Raw genomic sequence first — 20,406 nt, forward strand, 5'->3', positions numbered from 1 at the left:
AGGGTTTTAAAAATCATATAGTTTCTAGTTCGGTCACGCGTGCATGGACATTATCAGATGGTGCCCGGAGCTTCAGGTGGACACTATCAGATGGCTTATGCGGGTGTTGTTCCCACCGTATTAGCTTTTTTGTTCCATATTTCCTTTCTGCTCCTATCACCGACACTTTAGTCCCCGTCTAGTCACCTAGAAAAGTGGGGAGTTGTATTTAGTTTTATGGGCATTTCGAGAACTGTGGATGGGATTTATTGAAGTTTTTCCTATCCTTGAAAAAATCCAAAAAAAAAAAAATCCAATTTTATAGAAAATAAAGTATTTTGCATAACAAAACTTCTGGAAAGCATGACCATATTTTACTTTTATGTTCTGCGTTTATGAACACTATCAGATGGAAAACTGAATTTATGAAGAATTTACCCAGCACTCCAAGAAAATTGGTTCTCAAGAAACGTTTTACTAAATACTCTGTCAGAAAGAGGCTGAGGGGCATCTCATCTAACACTATCTAACACATACTAACACTAACACATCTAACACTACTAACACTCATCTAACACACATCTAACACTAAGGTCCAGTTTATATTAAAACACTCTACATGTGTGATTTTTATTCCAAAAAGAAAGGGAAACTGAAAAGGAACTTAATTGGGGAAAAAAAGTCTACTTTGAAATTCATGATAAAAATACAAAAGACAGATAAAGAATACTCTCAAGGTGACAGAAAGTTCTACTACAAAAAAATATAGAACAACATTATCAGAACATAGGACTTGGTTTTGTCCATTTCACAGTCCAAGGCAATTACTTCAGAAGTGACGTCAGAAGAGAGTAAAAGGAAGACAAAGTTATTGACGATTTTGAAACCGTGCACATGAGCTAAATTGAAAACAACCCTAGTAGGAATTGGGATTAAGTGGTCCAAAATAGTGTTCATAAAGCTTACATTCTGCACAAATATAGATCATTATTAGTTCCAAAGTTGAATCTCACTGACCCTGGCCTTTCATTTATCCATCTCATTGTATTTATTGATCTGTTAACAGGGAAAGGATTGCTTTCGACATTAGGGGGCACCAGTATTTTGGACTTGGAGCTCGGCAGGAAGTGGAAACACAGCAGCCCTCCTGAAATGAGGAGGGTATCAGTTGTGCAGTGTTTCTCAGTACAGGTGCATTATTTAGTAGGTCAGGCTGCCCTGTCCAAAGCTTCTAAGTCAGGTAAAATGATAGATTATTTGCACAGTCAGATGTTTCCTAGAGTTGAAATGCATCCAAAGGCCCAGTCCCTGATAAACCCATAGATGGTATCCAGGACAAAATTATTCTGAAAAGAAAGCAATGCCCAGGGCTGAACTGCATATTGCTAATGATTCTGCTCGTGTGAAACAGGCCCGCAAACTAAAGAAAGAGCTGGAATTTGCACAGCTTTTGTATCCAATGCGGACTGACTGTTACTTAAGAAAACCACTTAACCTGGGTGCCTGGGTGGCTCAGTCGGTTAAACGTCCCCCTTTGGCTCAGGTCACGAACCATGGTTTGTGAGTTCAAGCCCCGCATTGGGCTCTGTGCTGACAGCACAGAGCCTGGAACCTGCTTCAGATTCTGTGTCCCCCTCTCTCTCTGTCCCTCCCCTGCTCATGTTCTGTCTCTCTCTCTCTCTCAAAAATAAATAAACATCAACAAAGGAAAAAGAAAACCACTTAACCTGATTGACACGCAAAACAGGGAAGAACAACTTCCCCTAACCGGGAAGAGTTAGGGTATTAATGAACTGACAAATGTATTTATTAAATATTGTTTTAATAGTCAAAAGAAACATATTTAACATTTAGGGGAGAAAAAATAAATGGTAGTCCAACAGCAGTGACAAGACAGATAAATGACGATAATACAATTCAGAAAATAATAGGTGCCATATAAGAGGCAGGAAAGTCTTGTGAGTTCTGCAGGAAGGGAGAGACTACTTCGGGCTGTGAAGAATGTAGAACGTCCGAGGAAGAGGTGACATTTGATTTGGGTCTTGAAGGATAAACAGGACAAGACCGTGTGGAAATGGGATTGGGATTGGCACTTCTAGGTTCCTTCAGAACTTCACAACCAAAGGCGAAGTGTACAAGGATTTGGGTTATATGCATAGGAAAGCATGGTTCTGTTAGTAACAACGATAGAGTCCATGAAGGAGAATAACACGACTGGGAAACAGGACTCGCTGTTCTGGAGAGGGCCTCAACTGTCAAGATCATTGAGTTTGACCTTGAGAACCGTGTGCATTCTGTGCATAATGGGGATGCATTTGAAAGGTTTTTGATTAGAAGAGTGGGAGGGTCAGAATGCACTTTCTAATCACATCTGATGGAAACCCTATCTGGTGGTAGCATCTCACGCAAGGGAGCAGGACGGACGGAGGAAGGTAAGACCAGGAGAGAGGACACGCCAATGGCGTGGGCTGGGGAGAAGAAGGGTGTAACACGCGGAGGTTTGTATGTGGGAAACTGGTGTTGCTGGGCTTTATTCTGTTCCTGCGTCAGCTTTAAAAATTAACTGTTATTTTTAAAAAGCTCCAACTGTCTTAGTACCACTTGTGTATTCATTGTTACTAACAGATTAATAAGGGCAAAATGACGACTGTACTTGGGCAGAGTGGGGGCTCTTATACACACTTAATATTCAGCAGTACTGGTGCCCCCAGGACTAAGGTCATAAGACAGACACACCCTCCCTCCAGGGAACCCAAAAGCAAACACACAAAATTCCTTGGTGTGGGCTGTCACAGACTGACTGATCGAATGGATGATTCTTAACTCTTTAGCCTCTCTCTTGGCAGTTCATTAGAATGGACAGGGTTTACTTTTCTGTGCTCTGATGTGAGGCTTGCCCAAGTGACTTAAGAATATTAATGGGCTGGAAGTAGGAAGGGGTCTGAAGTGGGCTTTGTGGTTTTTGGCTGGTGCTCCTGTGCGCCATCCACCGGGAGCTCATGCCCTAGGTACATTCTGGTGAAAGACAAAGCGGGGTCACATAGAGCAGACTTGAACGCGCCCTGAAATATAAAGCCAAGTGCCGTCCTTCTGTGGCCTGGAACAGGCAGACGACGAGTCTGCTGAGCCACAAGTGACAACAATACATGCTGTGGGGATAAGCGCTGAATTTGGGTGATTTGTTATGCAGCATTGCTGTGGCAATAGCCGACCAAAACACAAATAGCTGGTTCGAGTTATTAAACTGTAATAGAGTGCATTGCTTAATTCACACAATATACACACAGAATTTTAAAAAAGGAGAATTAACACGGTCTTCAGACAATCCTGGCCAAAATATTCAAATAACTGAAGTAAGCATAACATTATGTGAATGAATTCTATGATTCATACTATATTTGAATAATATTATATACTCAAATATGCTATATTTGAGTAATATATTAATATGAGTGAATATAATTGACATAAGTATAATATTATATGAGTAAACACCTTTCGGTGTTTGTTTGGTGAAGGAAATGGTTATAGTTGCCCTATCCCCCCACTTTAGTACTTAAACATGGTACAACTGCTCTGTGCTTCTGCCCCTCCTACAGCAAATGGAACCATAAATGTTTGTATTTGGGGAAATATAGAGAGAAATATTAACCAAGAAGGATCCTTTACCAAAAATGTGCTTTGCCACACTACCAGTTCTGTATTTTTTTTTTTTTAACGTTTAATTATTACTGAGAGACAGAGCATGAACAGGGGAGGGGCAGAGAGAGAGGGAGACACAAAACTGGAAGCAGGCTCCAGGCCCTGAGCTGTCAGCACAGAGCCCGACGCGGGGCTCGAACTCACACACCGCGAGATCATGACCTGAGCCGAAGTTGGACGCTTAACCGACTAAGCCACCCAGGCACCCCCCCAGTTCTGGATTTGTATAGTTCAGCAAAAACATGACATAACACGAAGAACTCTGTGACTGTGAAATAGTTTCATACCCAAGAAATTAATATCTGTTTACTATATTCATATTTTTAAATCTCCCTGTCCTTTTAAACTAGTATCAACCCTTAACCTTGACACGTCGTTTAGCACCATAAATCCATCATCTTCCTTGTTACTACACACATTCTACCATCCAGCAAACTCTCATCCATCAGCACCCAGTTCATCAGTCATGTCCTGTCAGAAGCGCTCTGTAACGACACTCCCTATGCCCGAGAACAAATGTCACTCCAACCGTCTTCTCCACGTTGGAAACACTTCCTACAAAAGAGCTACTTCTTTAGAGAAAGAAAACGTTTGGCTACAGAAATAGTGGAAATATAAACCCATTGTAAGCAGTGAAATGTGGGTTGAGCTCTACTTAATTAAAAATCAGTAACCGAATCCTAAATGATTTCCCTCCAGGAAATTAAACCTCAGAATGAAGCTCAAGCCAGGACAAATCTGACAAAGCAAAATAGTTATATTATCTAAGACAAAACATCTTGAAGCCTTTAGTGGGGACAGATACATTTCTAAATAGTTATCATGAGGATTGACATTTTTGTGGCTGCCGTTACATTGTGGCTGACATGCTATGGAGGTCTTCTGGATAGGATCTCTGCCTGCCTCTGGACGGCTACCACTTGGACACATGGCAAACGGGAAGCCATACTTACAGATGAAGACTGGCCTGACTTCAGGCATTTTCCTGTTCCCCAGTGAGCCAGCTGGGGCTTTAGCCGGTAGTTAAAGGAAGCAGATAGAAGCACAGGAAACAGAACACAAACCCTTTAAAGCTGGTGCTTCAGGGAAATGGGGGTGCACCAGATTAGCTTCCCTTCAACCACACAGGACACAGGGCTAGCGCTCCAGAACCCTTTCTTGGAATAAATCTGTGATTTTCAAAGCTGCATTATTCAATTGCCCTAAAGCCATGAATTCATTTTTAAAAATTCAGCTAGGTTCCAGATGAACGTGTTTCATCTTTTTCTCTAAAAGCAGATTGGATTTATTTTTCTACCCCCCTAACCTCAAACAGGCATGACCTTTTAGGTATTATATTTATGTTATACTAGAAAAACAATTTAGTGTTTTTTGTAACACGAATTGTGTGTTTTTGTTTTCATTTGTTTGTGTTTGGTAACGTGACTCAATTGGACTCATTGTAAAAATCCTAATTTGAGACCCAGCCTAATTTAACTTAGAATATGTACTTAGTCTGGTAATAAGGGTAATTTCAGCAACTAATCAGTAGCTATAGTCACTAGAAAAAGAGTAATACAATGTATAACAAACTTAGGAGAATTTTATCATTATCTTTCTACTAATTTCGCATTATTTAGATATTACCGAAAACACTTTATGTATGCATCATCAGTCTACGTGCATTTCATGAGAATTAGTCTCACTAACTTTGAAATTTTAAAAATGATTTGCTAAATCAAATGTTCTGATCATATTATCATGTCAACTGTTGCAGGAAAGGATTTAGTACGATCCGACTTGCTTTCATGATAAAAACCCTCAGCAAACTAAGACTAGAAAGGAATTTTCTTAACTTGACACAAAGTATCTATAAAAATCTGCAACTAACATGATATTAATGGTGAAAAACTACATGTTTTCCTTGTAAGATCAGAAACAAGGCAAGGATACCTTGTTTTCATCACTCATGTTCTACATCATTTTGGAATTCTTGACAGTTAATAGGCAAGAAGAAATATATAGACAGACTGGAGAGGAAGAAATAAAATTGCCACTATTTTCAGATGTAGAACATCCCAAGGAATCTGCGTAAAAATTCAAAAACTAGTGAGTTCAGCAAGAACTCAAAATACACGAACAATACATAAAAGTCAGTCACATTTCTATATTTGAATAATAAACATATGGAAACCAAAATTAAAAATATGATTGCTCCAAAGAAAACTAAATCCTTAGGTATACACTTCATGAAACACACACAGGATCTATGTGCTGAAAATGACAAAATGATAAAAGAAATTGGAGGAGACCTAACTAAACGGAGGGACATACATGTTCACGGACTGGAAGACACAACATAGTAAAAATGTCAATTACTCCTAAATTGATGCACAGGTTTAATGTAATTCTTATCAAACCCCCAGCAAGATCTTTCTGTTTCTATTAAAAAATGCTCACTTAAAAAAAAAAACAACACGCTCATTTTAAAATTTAAATGGAAAACTATAGGCCCTTGAATATTTAAAATGATCTTGACAAAGAAGAATAAAGTTGTTCTCCACCTTATATCCCAAAGCATCACCAAAGGTTGCGCCGATCAGTCTGTAGCCTCTGAAATGGCATGACTTACAACATGATACGTGTTTCTCCTTCTTCATAGAATGTTTTCCCAATGAATGCCTTTTCACCCTCCCAAGCCAGTACCATCTAAAGCTAAGATTTATTACATGCTAAATGAGTGCCAGGGAATTTTTTAGTCTAACCTTCACCACAACCTTATCAGGTAGTTATTATTAGCATGCCCATTTCAGAGATGAGGTAATCAAGATGTAGAGAGGAAAAGTGTCCAAGGCCAAACTTGTTGGGATGTACAAGAACTGAGTTTGCACCTAGGAAGTCTTGCTCCTGAGCTTACACTCTTTTTTTTTTTATAATTTTTTTTTAACATTTATTCATTTTGAGAGACAGAGAGAAACAGAGCACAAGTGGGGCTGGGGCAGAGAGGGAGACACAGAATCCAACACAGGCTCCAGGCTTTGAGCTGTCAGCACAGAGCCTGACGTGGAGCTTGAACGCATGAACCGTCATGTCCTGAGCCAAAATCGGATGCTTAACAGACTGAGCCTCCCAGGCGCCCCTAGAGCTTACACTGTTAACGATCACACTACAGTTCAGGGTTCACACTCTGTAATGCTTTCTCTAACAATCCTGTGTCCTTTTTACTCAACACCAAGGAAACACAGGTCCTTCTTTTCTGCCTCCACTGTCCTTGGCACATTCTTCTGTCAAAAAGCATTTATTATCCCAAATTTACAATTACTTACTCTTCTACTTTTAAAAAAATGTTTATTTTATTATTTTTGAGAGAGAGAGAGAAGAGAGAGAGAGAGAGAGAGATGGGGGAGGGGCAGAGAGAGAGAGACGCACACAGAATTTCAAAGCAGGCTCCAGGCTCTGAGCTGTCAGCATAGAGCCTGACATGGGGCTTGAACTTACAAACCATGAGATCATGACCTGAGCTGAAGTCGAAGCTTTACCGAATGAGCCACCCAGGACCCCCTAACTCCTCTACTTTAAAAAAAAAAAAAAAAACTTTATTTAATGAGAAAGAAAGAGAGAGAAAAAGAGAGAGAGAGAGAGCTCCTGTATGCACGAGCAGGGGAGGGGCAGAGAGGGAGAGAGGATCCCAAACAGGCTCCATGTTGTCAGCACAGAGCCTGATGCAGGGCTCGATCCCACACACCGTGAAATCATGACCTAAGGCAAAATCAAGAGTTGATACTTAACTGCACCCAGGCACCTCCTAACTTGAATCAACCTCTCAAGAATACGGACCTTGTTCAGTTCATCTTTGTATTCGCAAGAGAAGTTCACTGCCTACACAGCAAGTAGCTGGTGAAAACTTTTGAATAAACAATGAAGGAATGAATAGAAAATGTAAATAGTTATTAGGTGGATCTTCGCATCTATGCTGAGTTTACAAGGGGAATTCTTGGAATTAAACATATTTCTTGATTTATAGAGTTGTTATTATATTATAAACATGTATTCGATGTATACAAAACAACGTTTTTGTCCAATGTATTAACGTGTTTTTAAAGCTAACTTAGTTGATTTTTACGGCATATTTGATTGTCAAGAGACAATTAGCAGGATAACAATAAAACATCACTAAAAGATTTAAAACACTGCCTGAGCAGTGGAAAATGCTTCTGTAGCTAAAAATTTGCAATGAAAAATCATGTTAGGTCTATTACTTAAGAAAATTTAATCTCTGAGTATTAGGTTTCAGCAAGCAGAGCAAATTTAATCATTTGTAAAACAGAGGATACGTGAATGTGCAAACTACACTATATAAAAGAAGTACGACTTACACCGAAAGAATGGCTATTAGCAAAAAGACGAGAAAGAATGAAGCATTGGCGAAGATATGGAGAAAAGGGAGGCTTCTTGCACTGTTGGTGGAAATGTAAACTGGTGTAGCCACTGTGAAAAACAGTACGGAGTTTCCTCCAAAAATTAAAAACAGAGCTACCCTATAGTCCACCAATTCCACTTCTAGGTATTGATCTGAAGAAAATGAAAACAGTGATTTGAAAAGACACAGGCACTCCCATGTTCATTGCAACATTATTTAAAACAGCCAAGTAATGGGGGCGCCTGGGTGGCTCAGTTGGTTGAGCGTCCGACTTCGGCTCAGGTCATGATCTCGCGGTCCGTGAGTTCGGCCCTGCATCGGGCTCTGTGCTGACAGCTCAGAGCCTGGAGCCTGTTTCAGATTCTGTGTCTCCCTCTCTCTGACCCTCCCCCATTCATGCTCTGTCTCTGTCTCAAAAATAAATAAACATTAAAAAAAAAAATTAAAAAAAACAGCCAAGTAATGGAAGCAAAAGAAATGTCCACAGATGGATGAATGGATAAAGATGAGCAATATACAGACAAAGATGCACACACACACACACATGCACACACACACACACACACACACACACAATGGAACATTACTCACTCATAAAAAAATGAAATCTTTCCATTTGCAACAATATGGGTGGACCTAGAAGGTATTATGCTAAGTGAAATGAGTACAGACAGAGAAGGACAAACGCCATATGACTTCACTTATGGGTTGAATCTAAAAATCAAAATAAATGTGGGGAGCCTGGGTGGCTCAGTCGGTTAAGCCGCTGACTTTGGCTCAGATCACGATTTCTCAGTCCGTGAGTTCAAGCCCCGTGTCGCGCTCTGTGCTGACAGCTCAGAGCCCGGATCCTGCTTCGGATTGTGTGTCTCCCTCTCTCTGTTCCTCCCCTGCTCCTGCTCTCTCTCTGTCTCTCAAAAATGAATACATGTTAAAAAAAAAAACTTAAAAAATCAAAATAAATGATCAAATGAAACAGACTCATAGATACAGAGAGCAAATGAATAGTTGCAGGAGTGAGGGGATTGGATGAAGTGGGTGAAGGGGACTAAGTGGTACAATCTTTCAGTTACAAAAAAAAAAAGTAAGACATTGGGATGTGAAGCACAGCATAGGGAATACAGTCAATAATATTGTAACAACTTTGTATGGGGACAGATGGTAACTAGACTTACTGTGGTGACCATTTTGTAACATATATAAATACTGAAACACTATGCTATACACCTGAAACTAATGCAATATTGTATGTCAATTGTTCTTCAATAAAATAATAACAGAAGGATGGCTTTATTTACTTAACATTGACAATTACAAAATCAAAGTCAGAAAAAATCTTTAAATGTTCTGTTTGGAGAGAGCAGGCTTAATAGCAAAGCACTATTTAACCGTCATAAAATAGATTGTAATATAAAAGAATTTACGGAATTCATAAAGCCAGACAAAGTTTCCCACAGCTTTTTAAAAAATCATTTAAATGGGGACACAGAACCATTTGGTTGTTCTTCTTGATATATTAGCTTGTGCGCTGTGCTCAGGATATTTCAACTTTTGTTACTCTGGTGGAGACAAAATGGAGACAAGGATTACTTTCCCACTTCTGCTCAAGACTTGCTAAGTGACCTTGGCAAGTCACGTAATGTCTTTGTGACTTAGTTCCTCATTTCATAAACTCATCTTTATAAGAGTACCAATCAGGGCTAAACCATAAAAATACATGTCCAACTCACTTCATTTTGTCAGAATCCTGTGGTAAGGAATTTTACTAAATTGGAAGGCATAATTTGGGGCTAGGTTTTATTTGTTACACAGAGATTTATTACCCTTACATTCCAATGCAACTGTATTCCACATAACTGTGCTAATTCTTTATCAAAATGCCATGGAAAGCCAATAAAACAGATGTGACATTTACTTGTCAACATCAGAAGACAATGTTATTTTATGGCATATATTCTGTGATATTGTAGAATTATACTAATATAATATGTATTGTGAGCTATAATATGCATCTATTAAATGTATATTGCATATACATATATGTTATATATTAATACATGATATTTCATGTAAACATTACTTATAATATAAACATTACAAATATATAGTATAAAATATATGACTATATATTTATTTATAAATTGTAAATATAGCCTAGTATAACAAAAATATAACTGTTTTAGAATATAAAATTATAATACAAATATTATATAATATTAATCTTATAGATATGATATAATATGATTGCTGTAGTTACACACACTGTTTATGTAATATAGCCTATGGGCTAATGTACTATTTGGGGCTCGGTACAAATTGGAATGCTGTTATTAGAAAGCAGGTAGCAGCAAGAAGATGAAAGCAGAGAAAAGTAGCTCAGTCTACCCCAAACAGGAATTAGAGACATGACCTGCCTGTCAGACAACTCACCCCAGAATCCCTCTTCGTCCCTGGCTATGTTTACTGACTGCCACAGAGATGATGTGGGTTGATTAGGAAAAAGGCGAATCTGGGAGACAATTACACCTGGTTCAAAGCTTGGCTTTGCCTCTTACAACACGTTGACCACAGACAAATAACTTAATCTCTTAACTTCCTATTTCTTCCTTTGTAAAATGGGACCGTCCCTGTCTTGTGGGCAGTTGTGTAGATTAGATGAGACCATCCAGGGAAAGCCCCTGTGCTACATCCAGAGCATAATGGATGCTCCGGGACAGGTGGCCACTGTCATCATGCCTTGGGAGTTTGTGATGTCTTCACTTGGGAGTGAGAGGAACATACGGCTACTGCACATTAACAGATTTGTTTGTGTATAAAATGACAAGAAGAATACAGCCCCATGGTCCTAGTGATGTTTTGTTTCTGAACTGATTTATAACCAAAGAATTTTTTTAAGTGTTTATTGCTGACCAGAGATAGTTTGCTTTTATGCTCCTGCAAACGCTACATCAAAGTCAAGCTGATCTGAGTAAGGATAATAATTATTATAGGGGATCTATGGTTACAAATAATGTAACTCAAAGCACCTGGGTTTGAGAACATCTGCGATGAGGCGGGGTTCCATTTTGAGAAGGGCTGATGTGGTTTAGGTTATGCAGAATAATTGCTTTCCAGGTCTTGTGCATCTGAATGTTTCCCAGTGTTATCTTACGGTTTACCACTAACTCAATTTTGTCACTCAGCTTGGTCTCCACAGCACCAACTGGTTTTATTTCCCCAGTGACCGCTCTACTCTTGGAGACCAGACACAGCAATCAGGTCATTGCAGAGGTGGGGGCGGGGGTGGGGGTGGGAGCACAGATTCTGATGTTGGAATACATTTTAATAAAAATCTTTCCTTTCCTTTTACTGACCTGGAATTTTACTCCTGTCTACTTGCCTTCATAAGGTTTTGGTGAACCAAGCATTGTTGTTTTCTTTATCGAAGCCCTGCGTTCTCGGCTCAGCAAAAAAACCTTCTCAGCAAAACCCACCAAGAAGAGATTGCAGATAACCTTGGCTTTGACATCATCTCTCAAGGGAAGTCCAATCAACAGTGAAATTTAGAAGGCTTAACAAGGGCGGAAATAAGCTTAGTCTAATTTTCTACACATGGGTGTACCATTTCAGCTCATCTCATTCTCAGACTTCATCAGAGGGAGCAAATGACATTAAAAGAACAGACAAATGCCAGTGCTTTCGAGTAATACCCTCATTATTGCTAAACTGAGAGTTACTAGAGCAATGATTTATAAAATTATTCAAGTTTTAACTCAATTCTCTTATTGTATTTGTACTTTTAAAAGTAATATGGTTTGGCAGCTTTTATCAGGCTGTCAGGAAGCACATGGAAACGTACCCATATCAATATTTAGAGTTACTGGATATACTTAAGTTTATTCTTTTATTGTTTAGCTACAGATTTTTAGAGTGCCTCTCAACGTCCAAACATAACACCAAAACTGTGAAACTAAGAAATAACTAGAAACCAGAGTCTGATTCTGACATGTTGTGATATTTTTCTCCATCTGTTTTGACTATATTTTCCATCTTTGGGGCTGCAACTCTCGTTGCCTTTGTCAGTCTCCCTTTCCTTCTTCTCCTGTCCCCTCTTACAAACAAAGTCAAGTTCAGCTCCCTTGGCTCTCTCCCACTGCTCCTGGTGCCTTCTTTCAGCATGTTAGGGAGCCGTTTTCCACATGTTACGGCAGTGGGCAAAAATCCAGAGAGCAGACGCACATGACCCAAAGGTTGAGTGTCATCTAGAAGTCCTGATTCTCTTGGTATGAAAATGATCCAAGTTTCCACCCTGAGTCACAGCTGAACTGCATGAACCATGATTGGGAAGGAGGCGCATCTAGATATAATAATGTAGAGTCTATCATTTATATTACCTATAAGGTAATTGTTAAGGAGGTGCAATGTGCCCATTTATTCTTCAGAACAGTCAACCAGCCAATAGTGGTGGAGTATTACGCGCTAGACCTCTGCCAGGCATTAGCATTTAACCAGACTTTAGCTTTTGATTTCAGTTATAGTTATAAAACAAACATTAGGGTTTGCTAGTTAGATTTCAGTGCAAAGTGAGTAAGAACAAACAAAAAGATCAAGGCACCCTGGAGCGGTCCTGTTGATGATAATGACCCCAGCTGTACACACACCTCTTCCCCACCTTGGAGATAGGGTGGGGAAGGTCATGCAACCTTGCAGAAATCCAAAACCTCAACATTACTTTCTGATGACATAACAGCCTCTCTCTTTGACATCTAAGGAACTGTGCACAGGGATTAGCTACTTTATCCCCATCACATTCTTAAAAGAAAGAAAGTGATAATGTTTCAAACTTTTCTTTTTTCAGTGGATAAAAATGGAGCTCAAAAATGTTACAGGACCTTTCTAAAGCATCTTACCAGACAACAATGCAATGGAGCATTTATGTCATGGCCACCTGCTTTCCCGTCTATGGCTCTTCCCATCTGGGCACATTCCCATCTTGTGGAGCACGATTCATTTTGTCCTTGTTAAACATGCACTTTGGTATTTTTGCCATTGTCTCACAGCAAGGTCTGTGAACCTGACCGTATTGCCACCTGACTAGTTCTCCATATGGTGAACACCCCAGCTAGCGACCGGGAGTGGCCTCATCCTCAGCACGCGGGCTGTGGGTAATGGGGGGGCTGGGAGCTTTAGTCATACATCCAGTGTTCACAGTCTTAGGGGAAGAGAACCTCTTGTCCCCAATCCTGTCATCTTCCCCAGGGTGACGTCTTTGTCCTTCTAGGACATGTCATCCTGAAGGGTCACTTTTTACTCTCTCCTGGGCTACTCGCTGAGCAAAATGCCTACCAACCTCACACCTAATTAGGCCAGGGTCAGTTTTGACCCCAACATTTTGCTGAGGTGTTATAGAAGACATTACTTTAAAATACACATGAAAGTACCGTGGCACTGCACAAGTAAATGTAATTTAAATCCCTGATCTAATCAAGTATCTAGAAGCCTGATGCCTAACGTGACAAGCATGTTGTGAGTAAGACTGACTGAGCAGCACCCTGGCATGAGACCGGGACAGTAAAAGGCAACAGGGGCCTTGATGGTTTAAATATACATTTGCAATGCAATATGCAATTGCAATGCTTCACAGGACATACATGTGAGCACAGTCATGGCCAAACCAGCCACTGGTGGTCAAGGAGGGACAAAAACTCAACTAGCAGAAGTGAACAGACTATAGGGCACTTAAAAATGTCAATTCTGCACTATATATAGCATTCCCATTTCAGCCAAACCCACAGGACTGATGGCTTTTGAAACTTGATAAGATCATCAATACCAGTGACAATCAGAGGAAAGCAATGCACGCTCTTGAGAAAACACTCAGATAATTTCAGAATTGCACAGATCCCTAAAGCCCAGGATGATCCCTTTCCTGGTTATCTTCTTTCAGGATGAATTATTCATGGAATGCTGGGGTGCAGGGGGAGAGAGAGGAAGGCAGATTAATGTTACAGTTAGATGTGAGCCCCCATGAAGGACCTGCCTTCCTTTCTTTTTACCTTACGCCCTGTGCATTACAGGCCTGGAATACAGAAGGAAACTCTGTTTCCCTACACATTTAGTAATTGACACAAACTATAGGATATTTCCCCCAAATTTGTTCTGACCCATCAGCAATACAAAGGAGTTCACCTTATGATCACAGACTTATACGAATGGGGCTCTTTACTGACCTCTGAAACGTTGAAGTAAATTACTGTCAAGTGTATAATGTAAATAGTGAATGTGCAAAACTCCAGTGCGTGTCAAGATGAACGAAACTGGGATGTCACAGGCTAAAACGGTCTCGTCTTCACAGCAATTATTTACTCTGTGAAAATACTGTTTTCCGGACTGACCCGCACATCCCCCGTCAAAAATTCAGTTGACTGTTGACTGTCGGGTCCACACAGGCTCTTTCCCCTCTTTATGGAAAAGTGGGGTGGCTTTCGATAGGTGAGACAGATGTGAAAGGTGCAGCTTACTGGCTAGTTTTTTTTTTTTTTTTTTTTTTTTTTTTTTTTTTTTAATGCAGATCTGTAACTAAAAGGTTCTATAAGCCCTAGAATTCAATCTAATGTTATTGCTCTTTCCCCCACTTCCTTACCACAAACAAACAAACAAAAATCAAAATTGAAAAGTTATGCAGAGTGATCATCAAACTCACCTGTGTGGTCTTGAAAGCTTTGTGAGACCAAAGCAATACGAAACGGTAACACCGAGGTTTTCAGTAAAAAATTACTATTAAAGATTACCTAAAATTACTTCTTAGATATTCCCAAGTGGCCAACGGCAATTACACAGATGAAAAAGAGGTCAAAGTCATCATCGTGAAATGCAGTGGTCACACAACTCCGGCAACTAATGACAGTCCACTTTTTGTTCCCTGCACTTGAACCCTTCCTATAACCGTGACCAGAGGAAAGCAGTCATTGACTGATAGAGCAAAGTGCTCATACGTGAACAGTGCCTCTGACAAGGCAAGATTTTTCCTCCTGTGCTGCTTCACTCCATCAAATCACAGTAAGTCCACAGATGCCTTCTTTGTAGCTCAGAAAAACAACACGGTCATTAACGAGGCTGGGGAAACACTGACTAACTCGGGAAGCTTTGTGCAGATGACAACAGCGTGGAGCACTTTAAGACCATTTCAGTGGTCGTGTGAGAATAGATTAGGAAAAAAGGAAAACAACTTGAAAGCAGGTAGCAAGAACAAATGCAAATATATGTCATTTGATTCTAAAGTCTGTGCTAAAGGCAAGAATGTGTGAATTCTTTCGTGTATTAAAAAATAAAATCTCCAAAGGCAAATGAATTTTTCTTTCAAAACATCCTCTGCGTTTTGCACACCACTTCGCGTAGGCAAGTCTATTGAGGCAATACTCCCTGTCTGCCCGTGAGGCTGGCTCTCAAGTTACTGTTGATCGAGCCAAGTACGATAGGTGGCAAAGTGGTTTTCTGATACAGTTTGTCATGACGTCTGCATTTTGTTAGGAAGCCTTCACACCACGAACGTCTAATTGCTTCCCTCAAGAAATGCACAAAAAAGCGACACATCGAACGTAAAGAAAGCTTAAGGTAAGCTTTGCTCTGTATCAGAGGGATGAAGGTGATCCACAGCATGGGGTAAAGAGAAAGAAAGAGTTTCAATAGTGACTCAGAAAGCTTATTGCAGAAAACGTGTCAGGTCTCTTTAAGTCTTCACTCACAGGGAATGCGATTCGTTTGGTGAGCTGTTCATTGGCAGAACATGAATCACATCTATATCCAAATGGAGGAATCAAAGCACTTTGCAGAGTCAAACGTAAGTTTTCTTAGACTGTGCCATTGACGCTATGAATATAGATAAACAGAATGGATTAACTCATTTAGAGTTTAAATGACTCAAAGCTCTGAGTCAATTTTATATAATTACTTCTCACACGCAGTGGGAATAAACGGTCTTCAATTTAACCTCACATCTAGCTTTTCCTTTCACCTCTAGAAGACTTCCAGATCATTCTCTCCAGCCCAAATTGCTTCTCGAGGATCAATTTCCTCCTGTATTTCTCCACTTAGGTATCTCTGAGGCCTCCAACCACAACTGCTCCAAACTAGTCGAGTATTTCTTCCCTAAATCTTAGCCTCCTAAGGTGCCACTATCCAGAAATCGTCAAATCCTCTCCTCCTGCAATATGTCACCAACTTCCACACTGTACTTCCCACGCACTCTACCTTCTCAGTTTCTCTGAATTCTTACCTTTCCTTCATTTTCCATTCCCACTGTGTCAATGTGAGCCTTCAACCTTTCCCATCCAGAATTCTGCAGTGAGCTTCTTCTTGTCAGGTCACAGGTTCCCTCCTCTCCAGCCTTCCTCCACCCTGCTACCACTGTCACCTTTCCAGAAAGAAGTCAAGTCTGGCCATGCAGTTTTTTCTTAAAATCCTCCCAAGGCTCTTCATCATTTTAAAGATAAAGGCAACACAGGTCATGAGGCCTTTTTTCCTTGATGGAGCCCTTGCCTGCTTTTAGGCTAAAATTCCACCATTTCTGTCAGTGATAAAAGGAGGCTCAGGTCTCATTAGAGATGGTTGTGTATGTAGAGTTTACCTTTGTATACCTAAGAGGTATATTAGTTGAGTCATTTTTTTTTAATGTTTATTCATTTTTGAGAGACAGAGACAAAGAGCAAGTAGGGGAGGGCCAGAGAGAGAAGGAGACACAGAATCCGAAGCAGGCTCCAGTCTCCGAACTGTCAGCACAGAGCCCGACACGGGGCTCGAACCCACGAACCGTGAGATCATGACCCGAGCCGAAGTCGGATGCTTAACCGACTGAACCACCCAGGCGCTCCATTGAGTGATTGTTTTTTTAATCAAAATACAGCATATGTAATTTTTAAAACCAAAACGTTATGTGACCTATTCCTCAAAATTTAAATGAAAAGCAACTTTGGTCAGGTGAAAAAAAATAAAGCAGAAAAATAACAGTCATGAAAAATAGATTCATATATCCACAATTCTTACCCAGTGTCTGACGGAAAGTTATTTTCCAACCTCTTGCTGTTTGAAACGAATCTGTCTTGAATACCAGAAGCATGCTGTTATTGTTGCTCTTAATATTTGGTGGAAGAATGGACCCACAGAATTTTCCAAGAAGAGGATTACTGATGTTAGAACCATCATAAATTGCCAGATAGTCTTGGGAGCAGAAGGTGGAGGGAACCACATCAAAATCACTAAACCTGTGGAATGAACCTTGTTAATACTGATGTTCTCCATTTGGATTTCCATTACAGTATACCTTTAGTTCTTGTAAAAGAACAAAAGGAACCAAAAAATCAAAAAATAAATAAAAATAAAAATAAAAAAAGACAAAGACAAAGACTAGAAGCAGAATATCCATGCTTTACCTGATAGAAAATATTGGAAACAATATGCTGTGTTACTGATTTGATTGCTATAAGCGAAAACTGACATTTAAGATCACTGTGGTTGTTAACAGGAACTTCACCACACATCCCCAGCTCTCTGCCTTCCTGATGTTTGGGAGAATTGCCCATCTGTGCACACTCTGAGGTTCACCATGGCCCCAAGACTTGCTTTGGCCACAGAAATGTAAGCAGTAGTGACATGCATTACTTTTTGGAAGATGTTTTTAAAAAGTTACTACTCAGTTGGCCATACTGCCTTCCCACTACACTGATGGACCATGGATTCAAATGTACAAATGAAGCTTCTGTCAGCCTGGCTGCTGAGTGACCAAGCCACATTGGACATACTCATACAGGTGAGGGTGAGAAATGAGCTCATGAAGCTACTGTGCTTTGGGCTTGCTTGTTACCACTCAAAACTATCCTGACAGTACATCCTTAGTTTTACTTTTATGGCCTGAGATACTATATGGATCTAAGGCCTACACTCTGTCATTTCAAGTAACTAATCCCAGAGTTCCCAAACAATCAAGCCTTTCCACATGGTTTATCTTTAGGATTTTAGGGTGTGTTGACTATAACATGTTTTTTCTTAAACCTATTTGAATTATTCGATATCCTTCACTCATTGTTTTGGAAGTTCTTCTGCTTTCTCAGTTTTTTTTTTTTTCTTTTTGCTAGCGGCTACAATAAATAACATATCGGCAGAATAATTTGAAAATATCTAATTTGAAAATTCCTTTTAAGAGCCTGAAGGAAAAAAAAAAAGATCGGTAAATTCTTTTAAAGCTTTTCATTAGTTCAATTTTTTCCAAGCTGGTGATTAAGAAAAAGATGCAAAATTCTTTATTTTCTTTAACCACATGTAATATTTAATGTCCTGATGATGATGATGATGATGGTGAGAGCAGAGCAATAGCCAGGTCATTTCTAAAAATACTGCATTTATTTTCATCCTCCTTGGGTGACGCATTTATTTTCCACAATGTGCATTCACAAAGAAAGATAAAGATGTGAGTTTCCTAGAAGACTCAGAGAGGCTTTGGCTTTTTATGTTGTATCATTTTTCCCAGAGCACAGAAAATACGTGGAAAGTCCCATTGATAGAAAAGTTTATTTCACCAGCATACTTTGGGAGCACTGGTGGAGGAAGTCCTCTTTTACAACTGTCTACAACCTCTTTAATGCCTGAGGTAGTATCTCTTTCATCGGCTTTAGGTTCTTGGAAAGAGCCTAATAAATAATTTTCCAAACATGCTGACATGGACTTTGACTATGATGAGCCCAGGGCCCAGCGAGGAAACAGAAATCTACGTTATCAACATATGTGGTATATAGATCAACTATAATCCTGCGGACATAGAAGCAAATGCTGTCGCATCATGGCAGATGACAAGACTGACTCCTTACACTTCTGTTCATAGGCCTCCTGCTCTGGACCGTCTGACAGCTTTGGTTTATTCTTTTCTTCCTAAGACTTAAAGGGCTTTTTCACCCTTTGGGCACAGCTTCGTTACAAATAATCCCAGGGGAGATCGGCTTTCTTCAAGATCCAGTCTAGAGACCACTTACTGTCTGCTACAGGAACCCAGTCAGGCTGGGTGAGACTTGTCTTTACGTCCAAAGACCCGTTTGATATATGAGGTCCCTGGAGGCAAAGTGCAGAAAGGATATCGTTTTTAGGGATGAAAGTGATCACAAACATTTAGTCGGGGTGGCGGGGGGCTAGGTAGGGGAGAACCTAGCCCGTCAACCTTCTATAAAGAATTCTAGATTGCTGTGAACCACACCAGCTTTCGGAGTTTTCTGCCATAAACTGTATATCACTGAAATACAAGACTTACAAATACGTCATCTCAGATGAATGTGATTTTGAACTTTATCACTTATAACTGGAGGTCGTATTCCCTTACTCAGTCCTGCGGGGAGTAGGTAGGATTAGGGGACAGTTTTACTGATGATATAAGCGATATTGAATAGCACCAGTTTAGAGGTGTTCTGATACATGGATAAGAATACATTTCTTAAGTAGTCAGAAAATATTTGCCCTTCAAGAGATAGCACAGGGAAATATTAAGGACATGGCTTTGGGAGAAAATATGATGTGAATTCAGATTTTGAGTCTTCATTTAATAGCATATCACATTGAGAAAGTTATTTGACCCTTCTAAGCCCCAGTTTTCTCATCAGTAAACTGAGTTTAATAATAAATACCTCATATGACTGTTTTCAGAATGAAAGAAGGGAATTAAGTGAAGTGTCAATTAAAGTCCCTTGTGTATGTAATAAGTGTCCAACAAATGGATACTACTTTCTCTTGCTGTTCCCAAGACAGGTTTATAATTTTACAACCCATTATACGAGGCTCTTTGGAAACTGTTGGAAAATTATAATATTCATTTTCACTGGCGGAGTGCCTGCTTTTCTCCCTAATCACTACTGGCTTGTGTGGGAGGAAGGACACCCATTTCCCGGATTTATACTTCACTCTCAACAAAAACTTCACTCTCCCTTCCTCGAGGTTCCCTTATATACCTCCAAGAAGAATCAGTGTTCTTTATCGTGAAGTACTGTCTTTTCCGTAAATAGAGCTGAACATATTTTAAAGAAGGTACATCTGTCTTACATACTTGAGCTGAATCACTCTGTCCTCTCTGCCGATGATGGTGTACAAACAGTATATATTGTTGGGGTAGTCTGAATGTGCATAGGCAGGGCTCCTGATGACCCCGATGGAGAAGTTGAACACACCGCCACAGGCTGCAATAGAAAACAGAGAACAAGTATTTCATGAGAACAAGTATTACTCATGAAAGAATAATTTTGAGATATCCTTTCTATTGTACCTTTTCCCCTAAGAGACATAACAATCATCTGTGTTAAAAAAAACTCAACCCC

At 39.8% G+C, this 20,406-nt stretch overlaps 1 protein-coding gene across 1 annotated transcript in view; it reads right to left on the reverse strand.

Annotated features, from left to right (window-relative positions):
* The window catches only part of CUBN (cubilin), a 273,177-nt gene that overhangs the window by 22,026 nt on the left and 230,745 nt on the right, over nt 1-20,406 (reverse strand). The window contains exons 58-59 of the mRNA XM_049626901.1: nt 20,139-20,268; nt 17,102-17,319 (exon numbers count right to left, since the gene is read on the reverse strand). Coding sequence (XP_049482858.1) covers nt 17,102-17,319; nt 20,139-20,268 — 348 coding nt within the window. The remainder of the gene's footprint in view (nt 1-17,101; nt 17,320-20,138; nt 20,269-20,406) is intronic.

Source organism: Panthera uncia, chromosome B4, assembly GCF_023721935.1.
Source record: "Panthera uncia isolate 11264 chromosome B4, Puncia_PCG_1.0, whole genome shotgun sequence".
NCBI lineage: Eukaryota > Metazoa > Chordata > Mammalia > Carnivora > Felidae > Panthera > Panthera uncia.